Source organism: Strix uralensis, chromosome 7 (assembly GCF_047716275.1).
Source record: "Strix uralensis isolate ZFMK-TIS-50842 chromosome 7, bStrUra1, whole genome shotgun sequence".
NCBI lineage: Eukaryota > Metazoa > Chordata > Aves > Strigiformes > Strigidae > Strix > Strix uralensis.
The window spans coordinates 17,798,691-17,820,865 of NC_133978.1; the positions used below are offsets into that span (position 1 = coordinate 17,798,691).

General features: G+C 40.3%; 1 protein-coding gene across 1 annotated transcript in view; it reads right to left on the reverse strand.

The window, feature by feature from the left end:
* LRMDA (leucine rich melanocyte differentiation associated) overlaps window positions 1-6,238 on the reverse strand; it is a 693,265-nt gene extending 687,027 nt beyond the window's left edge. Inside the window, exons 1-2 of the mRNA XM_074874568.1 lie at window positions 6,153-6,238; window positions 1,637-1,737 (exon numbers count right to left, since the gene is read on the reverse strand). Of these exons, the coding sequence (XP_074730669.1) occupies window positions 1,637-1,737; window positions 6,153-6,182 (131 nt within the window). The 5' untranslated portion in view covers window positions 6,183-6,238. The remainder of the gene's footprint in view (window positions 1-1,636; window positions 1,738-6,152) is intronic.
* Window positions 6,239-22,175: the final 15,937 nt, after the last annotated feature.

Genomic DNA, 22,175 nt, shown 5'->3' on the forward strand with positions numbered 1-22,175 from the left:
TGCTTAGTGTATCTATCACAGCTCAAATAAGAAACCATTACTGCTCTTTAATTTAGTATTAGCTTCCCTAAGCTAAAAATGAAAAAAGAAAAAACAAACAAACACACATGCAAAAAAAAAAAAAAACCACAAAACAAAACCAAACACCTCTCCCCTTCCCTCAGATCTGATTTCTGGCCTTAGAATACTTTTACAGCTTTACAACATCAAGCTATTCTACATCAAAAGTTGATTGCAGCTACCACAAAACTAGCACTTTCTCTCACACACTTTTTTTTCCACCAACACCAATAAAACCAAATTATATCCCTTTTGAAAAATGGGCTAAGGGATAGTGTTTTGGGTAGGGAAGAAGGGATAAAAACAGATTTGAGAAACAGTTAAGCTCTCTGTGAAAACATGAACTAATGACTTAAAGTTTTAAAGTGGTATTTTTACAGCTAGATTTAATGTTCTTGCATTAAATGAAAGAAACAAACTCTTTTTTTTTCTCCAGAGGTAGTACCTCTAGAGGTGTAAAGAAGAAGCAGTCTTGTTGACAACATGTTAAATCTTAATACCCATGCAGAACTTCAATTATCTTAATGACAAAATGAAAAAATGCCCATTCAATTCCCTCCCCCAGGAAAATTCTCTCTTCTGATTACAATTTCCATAGATATAGTCATCAGCCAGAAGTATAAGACAATAACAATCCACAGGTTGTTTAGTGCCTCCTTTGCTCTGCTACCTCTTGCATGTAGGACTCACTTTTCAGAGTTGACAGTGGCTCAGGATAACATTTATGAGCGTTAACTAAGTTAAAACCAGGGGTTGTTCCCCCTAGTAGAACAAGGCACCAGCACATTACTTTAATGTGTCTTACTCCTCACAAGCAGACTCTAGGCTTATCCTCAATAAAATAAAAAGGAACACTCAAAAGAGTCCAATCCTACAACTGAAAAACTATGCTTTTTCTTAAACAGACAACTACACTCCATTCCTTTCTCCCTACTGACCTACAGAGTTGTCAACCTGAAAGTTGCACCTGACAGTGCTGAACCTCACCAGGCTCTCTCACAAGGATTAAACAGAAAAGGATACTGTAATAACTAACAGGAATACTACAGAATTCTAAATCAATCCATATATTAAAATAATTAGAATTTATTTAGAAACTCTAACTGCACTTAGTTGTAGCACTTAACTACACAGCTGCCCAAAAATAAAATCATACAACAAAAACACATCATCTGGGAAAAGAGTATTACAAACCATTTATGGTAATAACCAGAGATCTACAAATAAAAAGAAGGGAGAGAAGCACACACTTACTTGTATTTTGGTTAAGAACAACTCACTTTTGATCCCATTCTTCACTTCTTCAGGTAATGATGCTTATTTTCCATTTTGAGCACAGAACAAACCATAAGCTCCTCATTGGGCATCATTTATGTTAACACAAGAAATTTCCAGACTCACCTGGTTATTTGTGTTCCAAGTGTGCAATAAAAGGAGACAAACATTGCCTATAAAACAGTGTCGCTCACTTGATAACAACTAAACGGACCTGACATTTATAAAAAAAATATTAAATATTCTATTTTTGGAGTTGGTGTCCCATATTGCACTTGAAAATTTATACATTGCCACATACCTTAACAAGTTGAAGCTAAGATCTAGCCTTTTTGCCATATGTCCATATTTTGTTCCTAGGAATTCTGGAATTTCTTCACAGTCTTGACTAATGAAGGACACCTGAGAATTGGAAGCAAAAAGGAAATATTTTGTAAGCAGATTATTTAATTTCCTGTCCAGATTCTGTCTCATTGATCCAATAACAATATACAATAAATATTCGTTATAGCTTAAAGCTATATCAGTTTTACTGCTACAGAATCTATTACAATCTCATTTTCCTATTGATACAGTCAGCTTATTATTTATTACATCTATAGTCTTATGTACCATTTCTTGTCTCCTTTCAGGTAAAAATAATTTGATCAAATACACTGCATTTCTTCTATTTCACTGTTAATACTTAGATATAACATTACATGTATTACCATTCTGATACACTCCAGAAGAAAATTTTTTGAAAGATCATAAGACATTCAAAGGACTTTCTAGTTTGCCTCAGTACGCAACACACTAAAAGATCACTTTAGAAAGTTTGGTCCAGAAATACCTAAGCAGTGTACTGTCAATCCATCCTCATAATCACTCCTTGAGGAGATTATTATTCCCAATGATATCTAGGGACAGAGCAAGAGGAATGCCCAAGATCTGAAAAAACAAGCATGCAGCTTTTTTCAGACAGCCATGTAAGTCTTAAAGATTTCTGGTTTCAATACGTATCATGCTTCTCCTTATATCCAAAATACTTGTAAATGTCTTTCCTCTTTTTCATCCCAGCCCATCTAACCTACTTCTAACAAACATAGGAAGAATTAGCAGTAGCAAAAACACAGTCTACTCAGCTTTTTTTTTTTTGTAGCCAGAATGAAGTGAGTGATAATATTTCTGGAAAAACACAAACAATGAAACAGCTAAACTTTTTCTATTCTCTAGACTGTATTGTCTTAGAAGTCTTTGGTTTGATTTCTTCAAAGAATCCCCACAATGCCTGCCAAACCTATTGTCATGAATTCTATACATCTATATTTGCTCATCCTCCCAATGTTCAAAATATCAGTATAAACACTGACATTTCAGATTTCATTCAAAAGAAATCTTAGTTGCCTTTAAATGGCAACTTGCTAGTTGAGTTCAACACTGTGTTAGACCACTAGCTATATTATCTAAATATTTAATATAAAGTCAATTTCAAGAACATATACCATTGGTCTAAAAGATGTCAGATGAAAGATATGCAAAAAAGTCAGTCAAACTTTGTTTTGATAGTATTTCACTTTCTTTTAAAATAGACACCCCTCTGCAGAACAGACTGACAGTATGTACTTTTGCAAGTCGTCCCGGACTCTTACACTCTAAAAATTATTGCAATCTGATAATACTATATTGCATCCCATTTAATTCATTTCATTCAATAATGTCAACAGATAAAGCTGACAACAGTGAAATAATTTTTACGAGCAGAAAACAGGTAGCTTGAAGCTCAGTTTAACAACTTCTTCCCCTTGTTAAACCATACCTGCTCTTGCAATAAATTCTGCTACCAGACATACATACGACTTTAGCAAATATAAGGACAAAAGGGAAAGGAACTGTTTTGGGTAGTTGGCATCCAAGTGGTTTGGACATAACAGAAACCATTTTGCAGAATTTGTTGAATAAAATATGTTGGGTTTGTCCCTCCAGTTCTCATCCAAGACAACCACAATGCACAACATACATGCAGGTATCGTACAAGAATTGCTTCCTTCTTCACTGAATGGTAGGTTTCTTTAAAGTAATGATTGCAAACCCTTGGAAAGACATCACATTACAGCAAATACTCTGGATAAAGCATCTATTTCAATGTAACACATTGAAATAGAAATGACTAAAATATGTTGCCTATTAAAACTAAGAGTACAAGACCATCTTGAGCAACTACAAACATAGCAAGAGCACAGACCACCACTTTACTTTTCACCCAGGGAGGAATGGCGCAGAAGTAGCAAGAGACTCTGACCTGCATTCCCACTGCTTCAGAAACTTACCTGGCCATAAATGTTCTAGTTCCACAATAACAGAAACTGAAGAAAAAAGTTCATACAAGTGTGTTTTGGAGCACACAGGAGGCAAAATACATAAAATGTGGCAACATTTCAGCCTTTGAACTGTTATCATATACAAATATACTTGCATAAATAGTACAAAGAGATTATTCACAGGCATATTTGAAGATGAAATATGGTTGTCATGACCTTTTAATGCTGAGGCCTTGTAGAAGGTATTTTACTTCCACAAAGTTCACTTCAGGACACTTACAGTACAAGCACCTTTTTCAGTTTAAAACAAACAGATTCACTTTTCCACAAAATACACAAAGTGCATTCAACTTCAGATCTGTATACCCCATAGACATGAACGTGCTTCGGATACCCAAGAACTCTCTTTACTGTAAGAACAGCAGCGACTGCCAGTGATGCAATACACGATAAGCCTTTTTGAACAAGTTTTCAAGAGTTATTTCGCCACTCTTCTGCTCTTTAATTCTTGAACAATGCAGATATAAAATAAGACTTCAGTAGTCCGTATAACAGAAGAATAACATTTCTTCATTTGGATTATTTCAGTTCCAAATCATTTACCCAGAAAACTTATAATTCAGTATTCTTCCTTTTCCATCCATCTCAAATACCCTCAAACTGGGTATGAGTTTTCAAGTACATAACCAGAGATGTCATCACAGAGTTGAGAGCAAGCGTACTTTTCCCAAGACTCCTCAGCTCTCTGGGTGCAAGGCACATCAGTAACAAGAGATTTCTTAGGATTTTCTATACCAGTCATAGAACATCATGTGGGATTAAAAACTGGATGTATACATTTCCATTGCCTAATTCTCCAACTCAAACCTAATACAGGTTGCTCACAGTCAATCATTCTTACTACTGGTGCCCTGCTCAATATCCCACTGAAATGTTCAGAAAGTTTCCCACAAAGCCCAGCATCAGACAGGCAATGGACATCTCAGACATTCTTGCAGACTCTTCAACACACTGTATGTAATTCGGGAAAAAAAATATGTTTTTACAAAATATTTAAAACTTAACCAGTCAATAGCAGTTGCAGCTTTCTTCTGTTTTAGTTTCAGAGAATATTACCATTTAATCTCTGCAATCATTTCACAATGACATTGTAATCTTAGTAACTCATAAAGTAACATCTTTCTTAAAGAATGTAACTAAATAGGTCATGTATGAACTCTAGATATTGCATATTCCCTTCCACTGAAGGGAATTACATTTGGAGAATATTTCCAGTCAGTTGAGCATTATATTTTGCTCTATGCTGTTAGAAGATTGTATGTTAGGCACATAGCCAAATTAAGAATATGCTTCACTTGAAGGGGCTCAAGGCATGCTCAAGGGAAGAGGGCAGCATGTTACTCGGTGCCGTAGTGCACTACAGAGACCACAGGAACCGTTTCCTGCAGCAGCTGTAAAATGAGCCAATTGCCTCCATATCACACACACACATTTACATGAATTCCACACAGGAATAGCGACCCGATTAAAGAAGTAATTAGATGGGCAGTACCCTGGTTTAATGGCAAACCATTTTCAAAAAGACTACAAGCTTCATTTGTTCTTTTTGTGGGGGGGGAAAAAAAAAAAAAATTTGCTAGTTTTAGTTACAAGTTCAGCAGTAATGAGATCCATTTTTAGCCAGGAATTTTTTCAGTAGCCAAATAAGGCACTGGGTAAAGGCCAGTAGGATCTGTTTTACTTCCCAACTTCTCTCTTTAACCAAAACGAACCATACATAGTGTTTCCTTCCAGCAGGAACAACACTTGGCATCTTTCGGTCCTTCCCCTTCAGTTTATTCCCGCAGTCTACTCCAACCCGGGAGCGGCGGGACCCAAGAGCAACCGGAGGTCGCTCTGGAGCACCACCGGCTGCTCGGCCCGCCGGGCGCCGCGGCCGGTCTTGCACGGCAGTGAGCGGGCAGAGGCGCGCGGCTCCCGCGGCGCGGCCCCAGGCACACGCCTGTTGCGTCTGAGCAGGCTACAGCTACTGCGGCAGCGCGGTAACCCCTGCGACCGGGCACGCCGGGGCTCCGTCCCCTGCCGCCGGGCACACCGGGGCTCCATCCCCCGCCCGTTACGAGCAGTGCCGGGGCACACACGCACGCCCCCAGCCCGCGCCACTCCGAGCACACCCCCGGGGCCGCCCCGCCTCCTCCCCCTCAGTCGCCCGCCGCCGCGGGGGCAGGGACGGCTGCTCGGCTCTTCCCCCGCAGCGGCCTCGGAGCAGTGTGTTTGCGAGAGGGGCGATACCTGAGCAGCGTCCCGCGGCGCGGTGACTACGCGCGGCTGGAAACTAGAAAGCTCCGGGCCCGTGCGAGCCCGTCGCCCCGCACCCCCCGGCCCCGGCCCCGGTCGAGCGGCGGGGAGCCGGCGGGGTGCTCGAGCAGCCGCTACCAGTGCCGGGGGCGGGGACGCGCCGGCCGGGGTGGGCTGCCCCCAGCAGGTGGGGCCGCCGTGGCGCTTCGGGACACTTACTTGGGCTCCGCTCACCACGACCCCTGCCATGGCTGCGGAGGCGGCCGCACCGGGGCTTCCGCGGGCTCGGGGCTGGGCTGGGCCGCCGCCGCTTCCTCGCAGCAGTCAGCTGACGCGGGCGGAAGCGCGGCCGGGCCGCGGGCGGGGGCGGCGGCAGCGCGGGACTCCGGCCACCACCTGCGGCGGGGCTGGGCGCGGCCGCGGGGAGCTCCGCGGGGGTCCGGCTACCGCTTCGGGCCCGCGGGCTGGCCGCCCTGAGGCCCAGCCGTGGGCCTCCCGGCAGGACTGTCCCGCTGGGGCAGGACGGGCGCGCCCCGGCGCTGGCGGGGGCGACAGGCAAGAGCGTGGCGGTGGCGCGGGAGGGGGTGCGCGGCTGCAGGCCGCAGGGGTCCCCGCCCGGCGGCTGCTCCAGGCCCCGCTGCGGCGCCTTGCCCGAAGCGAAGGTCCGACCGCCGCGTTTCAGCACTCGGCTGGGGCCGCGTGTGGGGTTGGAACGGCGGCGGAATAGGGCCTGGACAGAAGGGACGGACACAGCTGACAGGTGTGACAGGGACGGAGGAACTGGGGCTTGGATTTCTTGCCCCATAAGGAGCTAGATGGCTTGGAGGGCCATGGGGACGGCCTTCCACCTTCTGAGCAGCCCGTTAATTCGTAGCATAAAGCGTCGTTTGCCTTCGCCATCCGTATGTCCCTGGTAAAGCAACACTTGCAGAAATAATCCCATGCTATCTACAGGAGAGGTCCCCATAGCGATATTTTTTGTCTATAGAATGTGGGGTAATCCATGTGGAAAACAGAAATACCTATGAAATTATCAGAAATACCTGTCAAACCAGTCCTTCCAGGGCATGAGAAATTGCTAATTGAAATAATAGCATGATATCACGGGTTAGGCAGAGTAGGGAAATGGAAGGTTTTCTGTACGAATTTTACGTGAGACTTATAAAGATACTTAGGTTTCCCAGGCTCGGATCCTAAATCCTATTAGTCATTTACCTACCCCTTCAGCTGCCTAAGCACCTTTAAAAATTGGCTGGCTCCTCTCTCCCCTTTGTTGCTAATATAGCATAACTCGCTATGAGGGGAAATAAGTTTCAAGAGGATACATATTCTACATTGCAAACCACTTTCTATAGTTTATTCAGCAGTACAGCAGAAACTAATACTGTACTCGCTGCTCTGCCTCCTTATATCAACAGAATAAATTCTTGGTACAGCTGTGGCACTACACCTCTAGAGCCATTCCTCCTTTTCACTGACTGCTGGACAGGAAACACAGGGCGAATAGCTGAGGACAAGAACATTTTCTACGGTGTTTTCCTCCCTGTTATTTTAATGTAATCTATTAAAAACAGAAATGGGCCAACATGTAGAAAAATCAAAATACAGTCAATGAATAAATTGCTCCATTGCTTTGCATCAATCTATTTTTCCTTGTATCATGTAAGACAGAGACGAATCAAACCCTTCATCCACAGCAAATAAGCTGATCCTACACTGATGAATAAAAGTTCTGTTTCTCTAAGTAAGAGTTTTCCATCAAGGCATACTTGCCAGTTCAGGTCATCACTCAGCATGCTTCAAACAATCAGTGCCTTTATTTATTTATTAGATTATGTAGCAAATAACATATGCCAAGGAAAACAAGTACCATGTGAACTGTAAATTTAAACAAGGCAATACATTCTCCTCTTTCCATATCTACCTCTTTTTATCTCTCTTTTAGTTACAGGCATGCAGTTCCCATCAGAATGAACACATACAGCTCAAGGCACAAAGTGGCCCACTGCTATAGTTAGCTGTATTTGTCTTAATGGAGTAAATTCAGTTCAATACTACACTCTTTACAATTGGAATAACTATATTGAAAACAATTTAGCACATCATTATCTACATTATTAGTATTAATTTTAGTAGAGTGTTAGCTGTCACTTTAGAGATATCTACGAAGAAAAAATTCCTGCCTGAATAGTTTACAAAATAGCACGCACAAATAATAAGTCTGTTTTTTCCAGCTTCCTACATTGCCAATTGCATTAAGCTGCCATTGATCCTCCTACTTACCAGGCAAGACCTTGTCTAGAGGGAAATTTGCAGGTGCAGCTCCCTAAACTGGGTGACTTAAATTGACTTTATCATCTCTTCAATCAGTTGAGCTGAATTTTGTAAATTACAAAAACAACTTAAGGAGGTGGCAAACTGTTTTAAGTGCATCTGGCTTATAATCATTCTTTTGAAACCAGTTCAACATTTTCTTGTACAGACATGGCCTAGATTATTATCTGCCATGGCTAAAATAATAGATCAAAATCCCATGGTGTGTAACAAACAGGGAGTGCTACTGACCGCAGTGACAAAATGGGCCTATTATACTGTACAGGAAGTGAGAAACAAAAGTCAGTAGAACAGAGGAATGGAGAAGAGACATGACTGTCTTGTTATGATGCTTCCCTAGACTCTGAAAACTTACATCTTGAAAATCCTAATTCTGCTGCCAGTTTCCTACAGGATGATTGGCAAATTTCTCAAACTTTGTTTTTTTCAGAGTCTCTGTTTTATTCCTTAATTTCTAAGCACCCATCACCTGCACATAAGGAATGAAAACTCACAGCTGCAACTGTCTACCACCGAAGGAGTATTTTGTAACATCTAATCTGAAATTGTAACGAAGTTGTAACAGTGTCTCAGATTTCAAACATATGAGTCAAGGTGCTCATTAGTTTGTGCCTCATGTTATTATGAAGCTAAAATACATTACAGTGCTATATAAATACAGGAGGGCTTTTTTAGCTTTTGAGCCTGCTGATCATCAGTGTCACTTCACAGCACAGATTCTAGATGACTGTGATGGTACCTCTGGTTTTAGAATGTTTTTCACCTTACCATATACATTTATTCTTCTGAGCATCCCAAAACACTATCTCCTTGAGTCCTAGCCCCACACAACCTGAATCATCTGAATGCTTTCTTTAGCTTTGATAGAGCTGCCTGTATGAGTAAAGCTTCAGAGGACTAACTTTGTACTTACAGAATATATTTTTGGTGGTGGGTGCTCAGAAGCTGAAACTTTTGTGAGGATTCTTTGCAGAGGTCAAAATAATTTATATGACAGTGAGGCTTAGCTGACCTTTGAAATGTCTTCTTTACAGTGTACGTATACAGAAAATATTAAAATCACTTGTTAATTTAAATTATCAGTTTCGGTGCACAGCTAGAAGCAGAAGGTGACACTTCTGTATGGGCTATTTAAATATGATTTCCTAAGATTTTTTTAACAAAGTATTGCCAAAATTGCTTGATATGTGAGTTACGTACAGACAAAACCAATGTGGACTTCAAAAAAAAATAAATAGGTTTTCTTGTGTATAGATACAATAAATGAGTTACACTACTATGCTTAGTATATTTTTTTATATACACACACACACATATATTACAAATTGAGCAGACCAATTCCTTGAATAAAGAACATATAAAGATTAAAAAGCATTATAAAGAGCCTCCAAACAACTGGGAAGCAATGTATTGGAATCATGGTAGATACCCATCACATCTGTCACTTATTTCTAAGTTCTTCACATAATTACAGCTCTAAGTCATTTTAGCAGTCATTAGCCCAAAATGTATACACAGCTACAATTATGAAATCTCACTGACCAACTGATTAAAATAACTAGCTAATACATGGCATAGCACCAAGCACCAAATGAATTATATGATTTTATATAAAACCTACATATACAAGTGTTTCCCTGTCTTGAAAGAACACTGATGGTTTATAAGAGGAGAAAGTATCAATCCTGAATGTTTTATTAACTGAAAGTTATAAAAATATTTCAGACTGAGTTAATCTAAATGGTCCGGTTTCCAGCTTACAGCACACGATGCATGTATGTCTGCATGTGCATGAATACAATTATCTTACATTTCAGAGTAGGTCAAACAACAAACTATTGTCTTCTTTAAATACATATATATAATTTCTCCTGACAAAATAGTGTGCTTGAACAAACACTGAAGCAAAACATTTCAGAAAAAAAAAAAATCCCAGCCAAGTCATAGAGTTCTTCGAACTTGACCATCAGAAAATTTGGCTCAGAGTTTACTCATGTAACTCATTTTGTTGATGCTCACAATGAAAACATTGTCTCAAAATATTTGTTGGTAAGTATCCACAGCAATATGGTGAGTCAATTTAGCTGAAAGAGATTGACCGAAGTACAGACATTTTTGTCCATATTACCAGAGGAACATTTTATTCATACATAGCTTCACTTACACCTGGTTTTAATCACAAATAGTTAAAGATGGTGTTTAATGTCCAAACTAATAACTTCAGATGTCTCCCAGGAAATAGCATCACTAGCACTCTCTGCTGTGAAACACACAGGAAAAAAAAAAAAAAAATGACAGAAAGAAGATTAAACTACATGCTTTATTGTATTTTATCTTATTGACAAAGACAGAAAGAGATACAGTAATGATGATGTCATTTGCCATTCCTAAACTGAACTGCTGGAAATTAGTTTTCTCTTTTCCTATCTCCATTTAACAGCCAATGATAAGCAAGTTAAAGGGATCTGAAAAGCAAGTTATGCATGTACACCTAATACACTAGTACACCTTTTCTTGAACTATATTAGTATGACAGTGTGATATAGTGCTATAAAACTTGAAGATAAGAACATCCAAATGACAGTAAAGTTGGGGTTTTTTTTCCAGAAGTGTATGCCCACACTTGTGTGTTTGAAACTCTGCAGGATACATTTGTCCAGAAAAGCAGTCAATGAAAGATGGTTATCCCACACTACCATGGGCCCATATAATACCTCTGAGTTTGCTTTGAGTTTCCTACTGGTAACTAATGGCCTTGATTTACATTTTTCTATTCTTGTGGAGACTCCTACAAGAAAAAAGAGGGTTAATATTTTTACTTTTGTCTAGATGTTTTGCTTTTTTATCCTTTCCTGCAACACAAAAGCAGAGTGTCCAATCTGATATATTTCCTAAGAAAACCTCTTGCATTTTGGCTCTTTGATTCTTCAGCTGTCCCCAAGCAAAGCAGAATTATGTCTAAAACCGCCTCTGGGATACATTTAATTATTATTTTCCTATTATATGGCAGCAGTATAGTATGAGCACAGTGAGGCTACATAGCAATTGTGAATGAATGCAGCTTTGACACTTTTATTGCAAAGGCACCTCGAAGTTCAGCATTTTCTGATGTCTTTGGAAAGGTTCATTTTGTAACCTTGTTAGCATTCTTTTAAGGTAAATTTTTGCATAGGCTTTATAATGCAATAGACTACAAGCTAAGAGTTTTCAAAAACCAGAACAACCTAAAAGCTTTGATGACAGAAGAAAAAAAAAAAAACAACCACCTTTCCTGAAATTTTTATCCAGTAATCTCATCTGGCTTCCACTGAAGTTAATGACAGTTTTGTCGACCATGGTATGGCCCAAACACAATTAAAAATCCCTTATGCTACACTACATAGCACACTATAGCTATCTATTAGGCTAGAATTACATTTAATAAGTGACGCACTCAACAGCTAATACATAGCAACAATTAATTGTGCAATTTAATTCTGCCTTCTCATAATGGATGTTATGGTACAGGGTTGGTTTTGTTGTGCCTTTTTTTTTTTAATATACAGGACTCTGTTTCCTTTAGACTATAGAATGAACAGAGCTAAGTAAATTTAACTCAACCAGCCTAAGTTCTTCAATACACTGCATTACCAGAGCACCTAGCATTTTTGAACGCATTTATTCTCACCCTGTGCCAGGAAAATAGAAGAATCTTCTTCCTATCCTACAGAAAAGGAACTGAGGCACAGAAAGGCTAATTTATTTGTATAAAAACTTACATTCACTATCTGTAGTCAGCTAGGGAACTGAACCTACACCTTCCAAGACCTAGGCTGATACCCTAGCTGTAGACTTTGCTCTGTCTTGGTTTGTCCTATTCAGTGTAAATACACAGTAGGTATTATATTATTTCCAGTCAGGAAAAGAAGCAAGTATAGTACCATCATTTCTTTGCTCCCCGTGGATAATACCTGCAAGCAAAAGGATATTCCAAGCTGAAAGGTGATTACAATTCTCTGTGCGTCCCACGTAGAGTATATAACATGCAGAAGAAAGATGCTGACATGGGACATCCACGAGCTCTGTAGATTATTGCAGAATTTTGACATGTTGCCAAAACTAAATGCATAGCACAAACCAAAGACAAGAAATGGTATTTTTCAATAGCTTGTAATTTATGCAATCTAAATGTTTTTTCATAAAGCCAATGAAAAGCATTCCAGGGTTATCCTCCTGCCAAGTTTCAAAGGCCTGTCGCTAACCATGGAGGCACGGGACACAATAAAAGATCATAATAATTTTTTTAATTTGAAAGAATTCAGTAATCTTTGTATGGGAGCTGTTGCTGCTCCTTATCCTATAATTATATGTTGCACACATACACAGAGATTATTTTTTTCGAAGCTGAAGATGACTGACTCACAACAAACCTGAAGTGCTATACTTTCCTACAATCCATTACGTATATGTGAATTTCAGGTTGGCTGGCTGCATTATCATGGGAAAGTAAATTGCAATACTGAAGCAACTGTACATCTTTGTGCACGAATGCTTGCTTGCTCATAAGAATGCAACAATCAGAGCTGGGGGGGGGGGGGGGGGGGGGGGGGAAGGATTAAAGCTAGGATAAAGTCCAATTTGAGGCCATCCAAAACTGCAGTTCTATTCTAAATAACAGATTTGAGGTTTTAGAAGTTCAGTGAGGTATTTTCTTGTTCCAGGTCTCTGTCACAATGTCTGGGGCAGCGACTGTCTGTCACACAAAGACAAAACAAAATTATTGCAGGAAGTGCTTGAATACAAAGATCAAACAACAAAGGAAGTGGCTGCAGAGGCCAGAGGAGCTTGTAGCTGAGCTGATCTCTCTTGTTCTAGCTGTCTTGGCAGTTCACAGTAGAACTGAAATACCAGACCAGCCAGAGGTGGTTTTGTGGTTGGGTTATTTTTTTCTTCAGAAGGAACTATATTCACCTGATTAATCCAAGGAAGCACATTCTGCATCTTATTTTGCCAACAACATTGTATGATAAGAGAGACCTATCTGTAAGCAGGCATATACTATTAAAAGTACATGTTGGAAGGGGTCCTATGACCCTAAGACCCTACGCCCCTAAAGACGGGTGTCTTCACCCCAACAGAAGATTATGTGATCAGGAAGGAGATCAAGACAAGGTGTGGGAATACCTGACATTAGCAAACAGGTTCCTTCCCTGCTTCTCATGGCCCCATTTTTTAATCTTACATCTTTGAGCTGGTTATACCGGCAAAGGGCAAAACCACAGCCTTCCACACAGATACCAGATATGTGATACTGTTGCTGAAAAGAGATCAGTAAGCAGGTATGCAATCCAATCGGAAAACAACATAGAACAGTTCAATATGGATTTATTTCTGTATTTTAAGGAGTAAAAGTTTTAGTTCCCTACTGTTCAGTTCTAAAACCAGTTGCTATTTTTCGTTATACCTTTTAAGTACCAAAGATTCCCACAGAAATGTATGGAAGTTGCTAACAACTTGGATGGCTATGAAAGAACAAAGCTCAAACAAAAGCCACCATCCTCTGCAGTTTGTTAAACAGCAGCTTTTCCCATTACTCACTACTTTCATCCACCCATCCTTCTGGGCGAGGAGGGATAAATATAGCTCAGCTAGCATTAATTCTGCATCATCTGGAGACAGCACCAGGAAAAGAACACACACACACATGATGCAAGAGGGAAGAGCTGAAAGCTGAAAGTTACAGAGGTACAGTCTCCACATGCAATATATTATCAATTAATATAGAGAGATATATGTAAACCTGACAGCTACAAAAAACAGGTTTTACACTTCTTGAAAATGAGAGAAAATGCATGGGAAAGCAGGATGGTTTAGTTAAATTTGACGCTTCTTGAATCTTCCTGATGGTGACTTCAGTGTTTTACTCCTCTCTCTCACTCTCCTTACATACAAATACACAAACCTAGAAATCCTTCAAATCCAATAACATGCATAATCCCCTTTCCTAGGAAAGATGAAACAGAAAAAGTGCCTAATTGTAGACTGTAGATTCTATAGTACCTGCTGGCTCTCCAAGACATTTTGGTCCTAAGTTCTCCAGTCCTGCATCTAGCACAATTCAGTCACACAATGTTCAGTTCTTCAAGAACTAGAAAATCGTATGTAAGCTAGTGGAAGAACAGAGGAGCCCAGTGCAGCTGGTAAGGTATTTTCTGCAGGAACCACTCTTTAACAAGAAAATGGCATTGCTGTGAACAGGAAATACAGAGTACAAGTTCTAACTTGTGGGTCAAGCAGACCTATGATATTAGGATTAGAGTCATTACAACTTTCCAAATACTATCCCACTCCTTTCCAAAAACCTGTTCTTCTAGACCCTTCTCATTATCCAAGTGGGAAAATGAAAAGAAGGAAAGAAGCTGAGCCAAAGTAATGCTTCATTCATTGAGAACAGAGTGGTACTCCATAAACTGTACATTATGTTTTAGTCTCCAAGCCATCTATCCAAATAAGAAAAAAAAATACTTTGATAAGCCTTCTTTTGCTGAGAAACACAAAATAGCAGACTAAAACCAAAGACACTTCCTGTTTATACTGCAGACATTATTAGAGACAGGTCAATGCTAAACTTAAGGAAATTCTTGTCTTAATTTTGGAATCCAACTTTGACTTCATACATATAAAAGTATCTGAAAATGTGCTGATATTTGGCCATCATACTGGGAAACTTTTCCACAGAGCTTCAGATTATAGAATCACAGAATCATCAAGGCTGGAAAAGACTTTGAAGATCACCTAGTCCAACCATTAACCTAACACTGACTGTTCCCAACTACACCATATCCCTCAGCGCTATGTCTACCCAACTCTTAAACACCTCCAGGGATGGGGATGCCACCACTGCTCTGGGCAGCCCATTCCAACGCCTAACAACCCGTTCTGGAAAGAAATACTTCCTAATATCCAGTCTAAACCTTCCCTAAACCTTCTTGTTTCTTCATTAAAGAGACTCATCCCAATCTCCCTGCAACCTCCTTTCAGGTAGTTGTAGAGGGTGATGAGGTCTCCCCTCAGCCTCCTCTTCTCCAGACTAAACAACCCCAGTTCCCTCAGCTGCTCCTCATAAGACCTGTGCTCCACACCCTTCACCAGCTTTGTTGCCCTTCTCTGGACACGCTCGAGTAATTCAATGTCCTTTTTGTAGTGAGGGGCCCAAAACAACACAGTAATTGAGGTGCGGCCCCACCAGTGCCAAGTACAGGGGTAAGATCCCTTCCCTGTCCCTGCTGGCCACGCTATCTCTGATACAAGCCGGGATACCATTGGCCTTCTTGGCCATCTGGGCACACTGCTGGCTCATATTCAGCCAACTATCAATCAACACCCCCAGGTCCCTCTCTGACTGGCATTAAAAATTAATAATTGTTGCTCTCAAGTAAAGATGAAGATGGACTGTTAACAATATAATAAAAAGCTTTCCATGCTTAGGTTTCTTGCTGGAATCCCAGTCAGATGAGTGAAGGACAGAAAAGGAAGGGAAAATAATGATAAAAGAATATACAAAACAAGTGGTGCACAATGCTCACCACCCACTGACTGATGCCCAGTCAGTCCCCAAGCAGCGATTGGCACCTCCAGGTCCCACCAGTTTATATGCTGAGCATGATGTCCTATGGTATGGAATATCCCTTTGGCTAGTTTGGGTCAGCTGTCCTGGCCATGCTCCCTCCCAGCTCTTTGTGCACCTCTTCACTGGCAGAGCATGGGAAACTGAAAAATCCTTGACTTCAGATAAGCACTACGTACCAACAACTAAAACATCTGTGTGTTATCAACATTATTGTCATACTAAATCCAAAACACAGCACTGTACCAGCTACCAGGGAGAAAATTAACTCTGTCCCAGCCAAAACCAGGACACGTGTGAAGGTGATTATGTTGGAATGGCTTTGTGAAATAATTGTCAAATACTATGTTTTCGAAGAAATGGAAACTAGTCAACTAAGTGAGAGTCTGTATATGTGTCAAGTTTGCTTCCACCTCTTGGCCAACTCCCCCCAGTTTTATTGTTCAGCATGATGCCATATGGTGTGGGATGTCCCTGTGCTCAGTTGGGGTCAGCTGTCCTGGCTGTGTGCCCTCTGTGTTTCTTGTGCAACCCCAGCCCCCTCACTGACAGGGCAGTATGAGAAGCTGAAAAGTCCTTGACTTAGTGTAAGCACTGCTCAGCAACAACTGAAACATCAGGGTGTTATCAACATTATTCTCATCCTAAACCCAAAACACAGCACTATACCAGCTACTAGGAAGAAAATTAACTCTATCCCAGCTGAAACCAGGACAAAAGTGAAGGCTGAAAGAGATCTAGTCGCAGATGACACTGCATTTTAAAATTCAGTGACAGCAATATTACAGAAGACTTCATACCAAGTCAAATAAAAAAGGTTCAGAAAGTTTAAAATCTTATTATTCATAAAACTTTTACAAATTAATTGTTTTCCTCTCTAAGAAAAAAAAATGTTTATTTTTGGTGGAGTAACTCAATTTGTGTGACAGAACCCAGCAAAAAGGAAGCTGTCATAACAAATATCACTATGGATCAGGACTACAGGACAGAGGAATAAAACACAGCTTTGCAAATTGAGCACTTAGAGAACTGGCAGTAACCAACAACAACAATTTTATTCTCAGCTCAAAACTCTTGAGAAATATGCACAGTTAATTCTCATGATGGATAGAAATATCCAGATTAGCCAGCCAAGTTTCTAGCATTTTTTCCAGTTTGTCAGCTGTCTTAGACTTCCCTACTAAAACAAGAAGAAAAAGAAAGAAACAACCATTAAGCTGTACTTTATAAGAAGGTTCTGTTTGTAAATAGTTTTCAAAGCACTACTAACCAGTAAGCAAGAGAATCTGCAAAATTTTACAGCCTGAGAACCACGTGTTGAAGACAAGGTTATGCAGTAGCAATCATGGATAGCTATAAGCAGCGTCTGTTGGCTTGTTTAACCTTATGTCAGTTCATTAACCTCCTATTAAAATATTTATTGATAATTTACTAAGCTTTTTAGGAATTAAAACTTCATTTCCTTCTCTTGAGAACATGCACTCTGGTTCACATGTTACTGGTGATACACAGACAGGAAAGGTTTCACCTAGCCTTCTGGCTCTTTGGCACCCCAGACGTGGCACTGAAACCGTGTAACCTCAAAATGCAGTTTCACATGCACTTCAGATACACCAGCCTGGACACAGCAAGTGGAGCCTCTTGTGGAAAATCCTGACTACCTTGGATCTAATGGCTAACTTTTCTCCTCTTTCTTTGATATTACATTTAGTACAAGTCTGACTTAAAATAATTGGGTTGAAAAAACATTAAACTCTTCATGAAGTGAGGAAAAAACCTCTGGTGAAATAATCTCAAAGATGCAGTAGCATGGAGAGTATTTCTACTTATTCCATATGTTAATTCATATGAAAAGATAGCAAGATATTAAATTCAGTTCTTCCCTACTGTTAATTTTTCATTATGAAAAAATGCATGTTAATGAAGCTATAAAACTGTCCACACTGTCACAAACAGAAAGAAGTTCTAATTAGAAGATAACCACAGGTCTGAAAATCTTTTGTTACCTGAAAAGTTTAAGGGTGTCTGTCTTATACTACTAATTAAAAAGTGTTCTGTTTAAGCATAAAAGCAAAGACCAAAACATTCATCAACAACTAAGCAGGTAAGTGAGCAAAAAGAAGACTTGACAAGTTCACTGAACGATTTTAGAGATTCTGTGTTAAGATTAATGACTGCTTACATGAATATATATTTTTTCATCAGACAGGCCCATAAACTGACATATTGAAAATAATATTTTCAAAGTTTTATCTACAAGGAAATGTTATTAGTGTTCATCTCCTTCTAGTGAGTAGAAATGCATGTTAATTCCCTTCTACTTTTACTGTTTCAAATTGTGTCACTGTACACTATTATAATTTGTCTTTCAGTGGAAAGATTATAAGTAAATGTGTTTGTAAAAATTGTTCATAATGATCAGTTCTTAGTGTTATTTATACTGGTTATTTTAAAATATAAAGAAAGTCATACCTAACATTTCTAAAGTGTCATTCACCTGCAAATTTCATGACATTTTACATATAATAATCAATTAAGCCCTACTATACCCTTCTCAATTAGGCATTAATATTCCAATTTTACAGTTAGTTACACTGAGGATAGCTTGAAAGGTTAGCTGTCTTGCTAATACCACTCAGGAATGGGGATAAAACCCAAGAATGACAATCGCTTTTCTATGTGTAATGAAAAATGAAAAGCCTTTTCCCTCTTGTAGAATGGAAAATATAAAAATAAAAGGCAAAAATAACGGACAAAAGTTTGGGCTTTTACAGAACTTTTACCTTTTCTTGTCAAACAAACTAGTGTTTTACAAACTTCATGAGGAGAGGTGAATACATATGATCAAGAGATTTTTACAAGACATTCCACAAGCTGTGATCCCGTAGACCAAAGAAAAACAGTGGCATAGAAATATAGTCCATACTAACTTTGCCTCTCCCCACCTCCCAAGCCAGACTAAACATCTTGAACTGAACAGAATTTCAGCTTTGTACCACTTGGAGAGGTTTTTTTCAGCTGGCTCCCTTAGAGCAGGTCTAGGCCACTTTATGTTTGTTTGATCAGTAAAAATGAAACTATCCAATCAACATAATCATATAGAATCACATCACATTAATTCTGTCAAACATGCCAGTCTAATTAATTTTATTTCAATTTTCTGTTCTGATTTTAACACACAGAATAGAGAAAGGTCATCCTGTTTATCCTGTTTCTGAGGTACTATAGCCTGTCACTGATTATAAAATGGTAAACCAAGGTGTTTCCAGGTATACATCCTAAATGTAACCCGTATTAGTAACCCTAACTGGGTAATTTTTCTCTATGTTTTCAGTACTAATATCTAGAATTCAAAATTTACTGTTTTAGAAGTGCATTTTTGTTATTACCTTAAATTACAATCCTCTATTGCTTTTAATCCTCTAACTTGATACAGAAACCACTAGAGGTTTCTCATTTTGGATCAGACTTCTGCATGTTCTGTATGGGTGAAGAAAAAATATGCTACTTCGCTATATTGTGCTATCTTGGTTTTATACTACCACTCCTCTCAGAGAGGTCAGTGACAAGTTATGGTCCCTTGGCATTCACTCTGTTGCAGATTTTGCACCAAATGAGGCAGGGATGACACAGAGGTGATACCACTTGATCTTCATGTTTTATCATCATCAAGACTGTCGTCATGTCCATGAACTAAACAGACAGAACCTAGATTGTAGAGGCAACCTCCATTCTGGCACTTCATTTTTTTTCCCTGCCTGACCTAGCATACTTAATGTTCTTTCCATTTAGAGTCACTATGATTGTCATTGAGGTTCTGAGACAGATACCTAGAGTAAATCTATAATGCCCCTGTATCAGGGAGAAAATCATAGCTCCAAGTCCTATTTATGAATATGGGCTAATCTTCAAACTGGCTCCACAACTGTCCCTACACAGCTCCAGCCACAGGTCATCCTAGTACTCTGCATATATTGCAATCACTTAATCAATGCTTCATGTCTAACATGACCTCTCAGGCATGCTCTCTAAAAGCAATCTGAACCAATGTATCAGTTAATTAATTAGTAACAGTTCCCAGTGTTCCAGAAACCTGTTAGAGGACACCTAGAGGTTGGCCTTCATGCTGTGGTGTCTGGCAGCCCCAGCTCCTTCAAGAGGGAAAATCAGTATGGCATAGAGGAAGTCTGTAACATCCGTTTTCTACCCCTGCACAGTCTGTCTCAGCTAGAAGTTCCTAAGGTCATGCAGACTGTCATCCACCCAACACAATGCTCCACCTGGCTCTTTTAATTGCATGAATGAGAAGAGACACCAGCCTATAGTCTTGCTGCTCTACACTGATTACTAGAGCAGTGGTGAAGAACATGTCCAGTTATATTGAGAAGCTTTATTTTGGGATAGATGAGCACCCTCTTTTCCCAAGTGAATTCCAGCGAAGGAATTCTAATACTACCATATCCTAAAACCCAGAAATGAGGCTGCATTATGTCCAGAAAATACACACCAGGAAAAAGCAATCGGTGACCTTCCCACCTGAGTGAATGGACCATCCATGTTACTGAATGGGCTGCAGGAATGAGCTGAGGATTATGTTTTCCAAGTTAGGGTGGCAGCATCAGAGGAGTAACATGCTCTTGTGCCTTAGTGAGCCAGCAATATGACTGGTACACAAAGCTGAGTGGAAAGCATGAGAGGGATGCTAAAGAGAGGGAAGAATTCTGTAAGCTCAATAACCTGAATTCTTGACACCTGTGTTGTTATGTCCAGGAATACATGAGAGGAATAGAAAGGATTTATCTTCCCAGCCTGCATGGCACCACTTTGAAAACGGTGCTTTGAAATTTCATACAGGTGGGGAAGGTGCTAGTGAGAACACAAATGTGAACAGCCGCATGCATGTGGTTGTCAGAGTGAGTTTAGGCTGTGAGCATATTGTGCACTAGTGATGACACATGTACAATACAGCCTGCTGAGACTGTATGACCTGCTCTTGGCTGCTAGTGAGCCAAGGCGTGTCACTAGTGGTGTATAGGCACACACGGTAGTCAACACTATGCAGGCAATGAGCAAAGTCTGTAAAACCCTTGGTTAAAGACATCATTTTTTTCTCATGATTGTGGGTGATACGGAATGAAGGAATTCTGGAAGCCATTTCTGGCCTTTGAGCATAAAATTTCTGCAATGGACACCTCCTGCTTGGTTGTCTGCTGCCATATAGCACACATTCCCTACAAGCTGCCCATGTTCTCCTTCCTTCCCCAACTTCAAACAGGTATAATAAAATCAAGGCACTTACCCAAGCTGGTGTCTTGTCTCGTCCTGGAATTTCTGTCCCACTGCTACCCTGGAGATGTGAGACAGGCAGAAAACAGCACCTTCTCCTTTTCTCCCTAGAGGACTGTGGAGGCTCAGCTTCTACACTCACCTAGCCTAGCATAGAGATCAGGCCCTAAATTGAAAAGTTAAGGAATCCAGATGGCTCTGCAGTAGTCTTCAGGTCAGAAAAGCAGTGCAGCTCAGCATCATGTAGATACTTATGCAGAACTACCCAGGTGGTCTACTGACATCCTCATCTTTTAAGTAGGTGGCCTTCAGGGTTTATCCTTCAAGTTGCTTGTCTCTGGGGTCAGAACCAGCCATGTTGAGGTGCCACCAAGTCACCTCTTCTTGTGTGCTACTGAGAAACTTTTCCTCAGCATAGGCCTGGTCTACCTCCAGCAGGCCCAACCTCCTCAGGTCTCATTTCTTACCTGTGTGTCCTTACAACATCATAGTTTTGTTTATTGTTGATTGAAAGTATGTCAGAAGGCTGAAAAACTAAAGGCTGCATTGCAGTCAGAGAGAGACATAAAATGTGTGGTGCATGTCTGATGGCACTAAGGGGACATATGAATCTCTAGGGTCTTCCAGATATAATTGGTATCCCTCATATGGGTAGAGGAAATGAAACACAGCATGAGTCTGTATGGTCCCAGTGCAGCAGTCGATGAAGTGAACTTCCTGTTAAATCAGCCCCAAACTTTCTCTTAGCAGGAAGGAAATTATTTGTTCCAGGTGGAAGCCTGAAAGCAAACGGCATACACAGCTGAGGCACCCAAAGCCTGAGAGCATCTTAAACTGACATGGTCGGTACAGCCTTTGATAGGCTTGACCCACCTAAAAGTCAGGGTAAAAGCTGAAGAAAAGCTTTTTACCAATCCCCAGTGTGACAGTTCACCCTCAGCCAGAGCAGACATACCAGGTTCAGCACCACTGCAGCCCACAAAGTGCCTGGGCTGTGTTCCCTCCTTCACTTGATA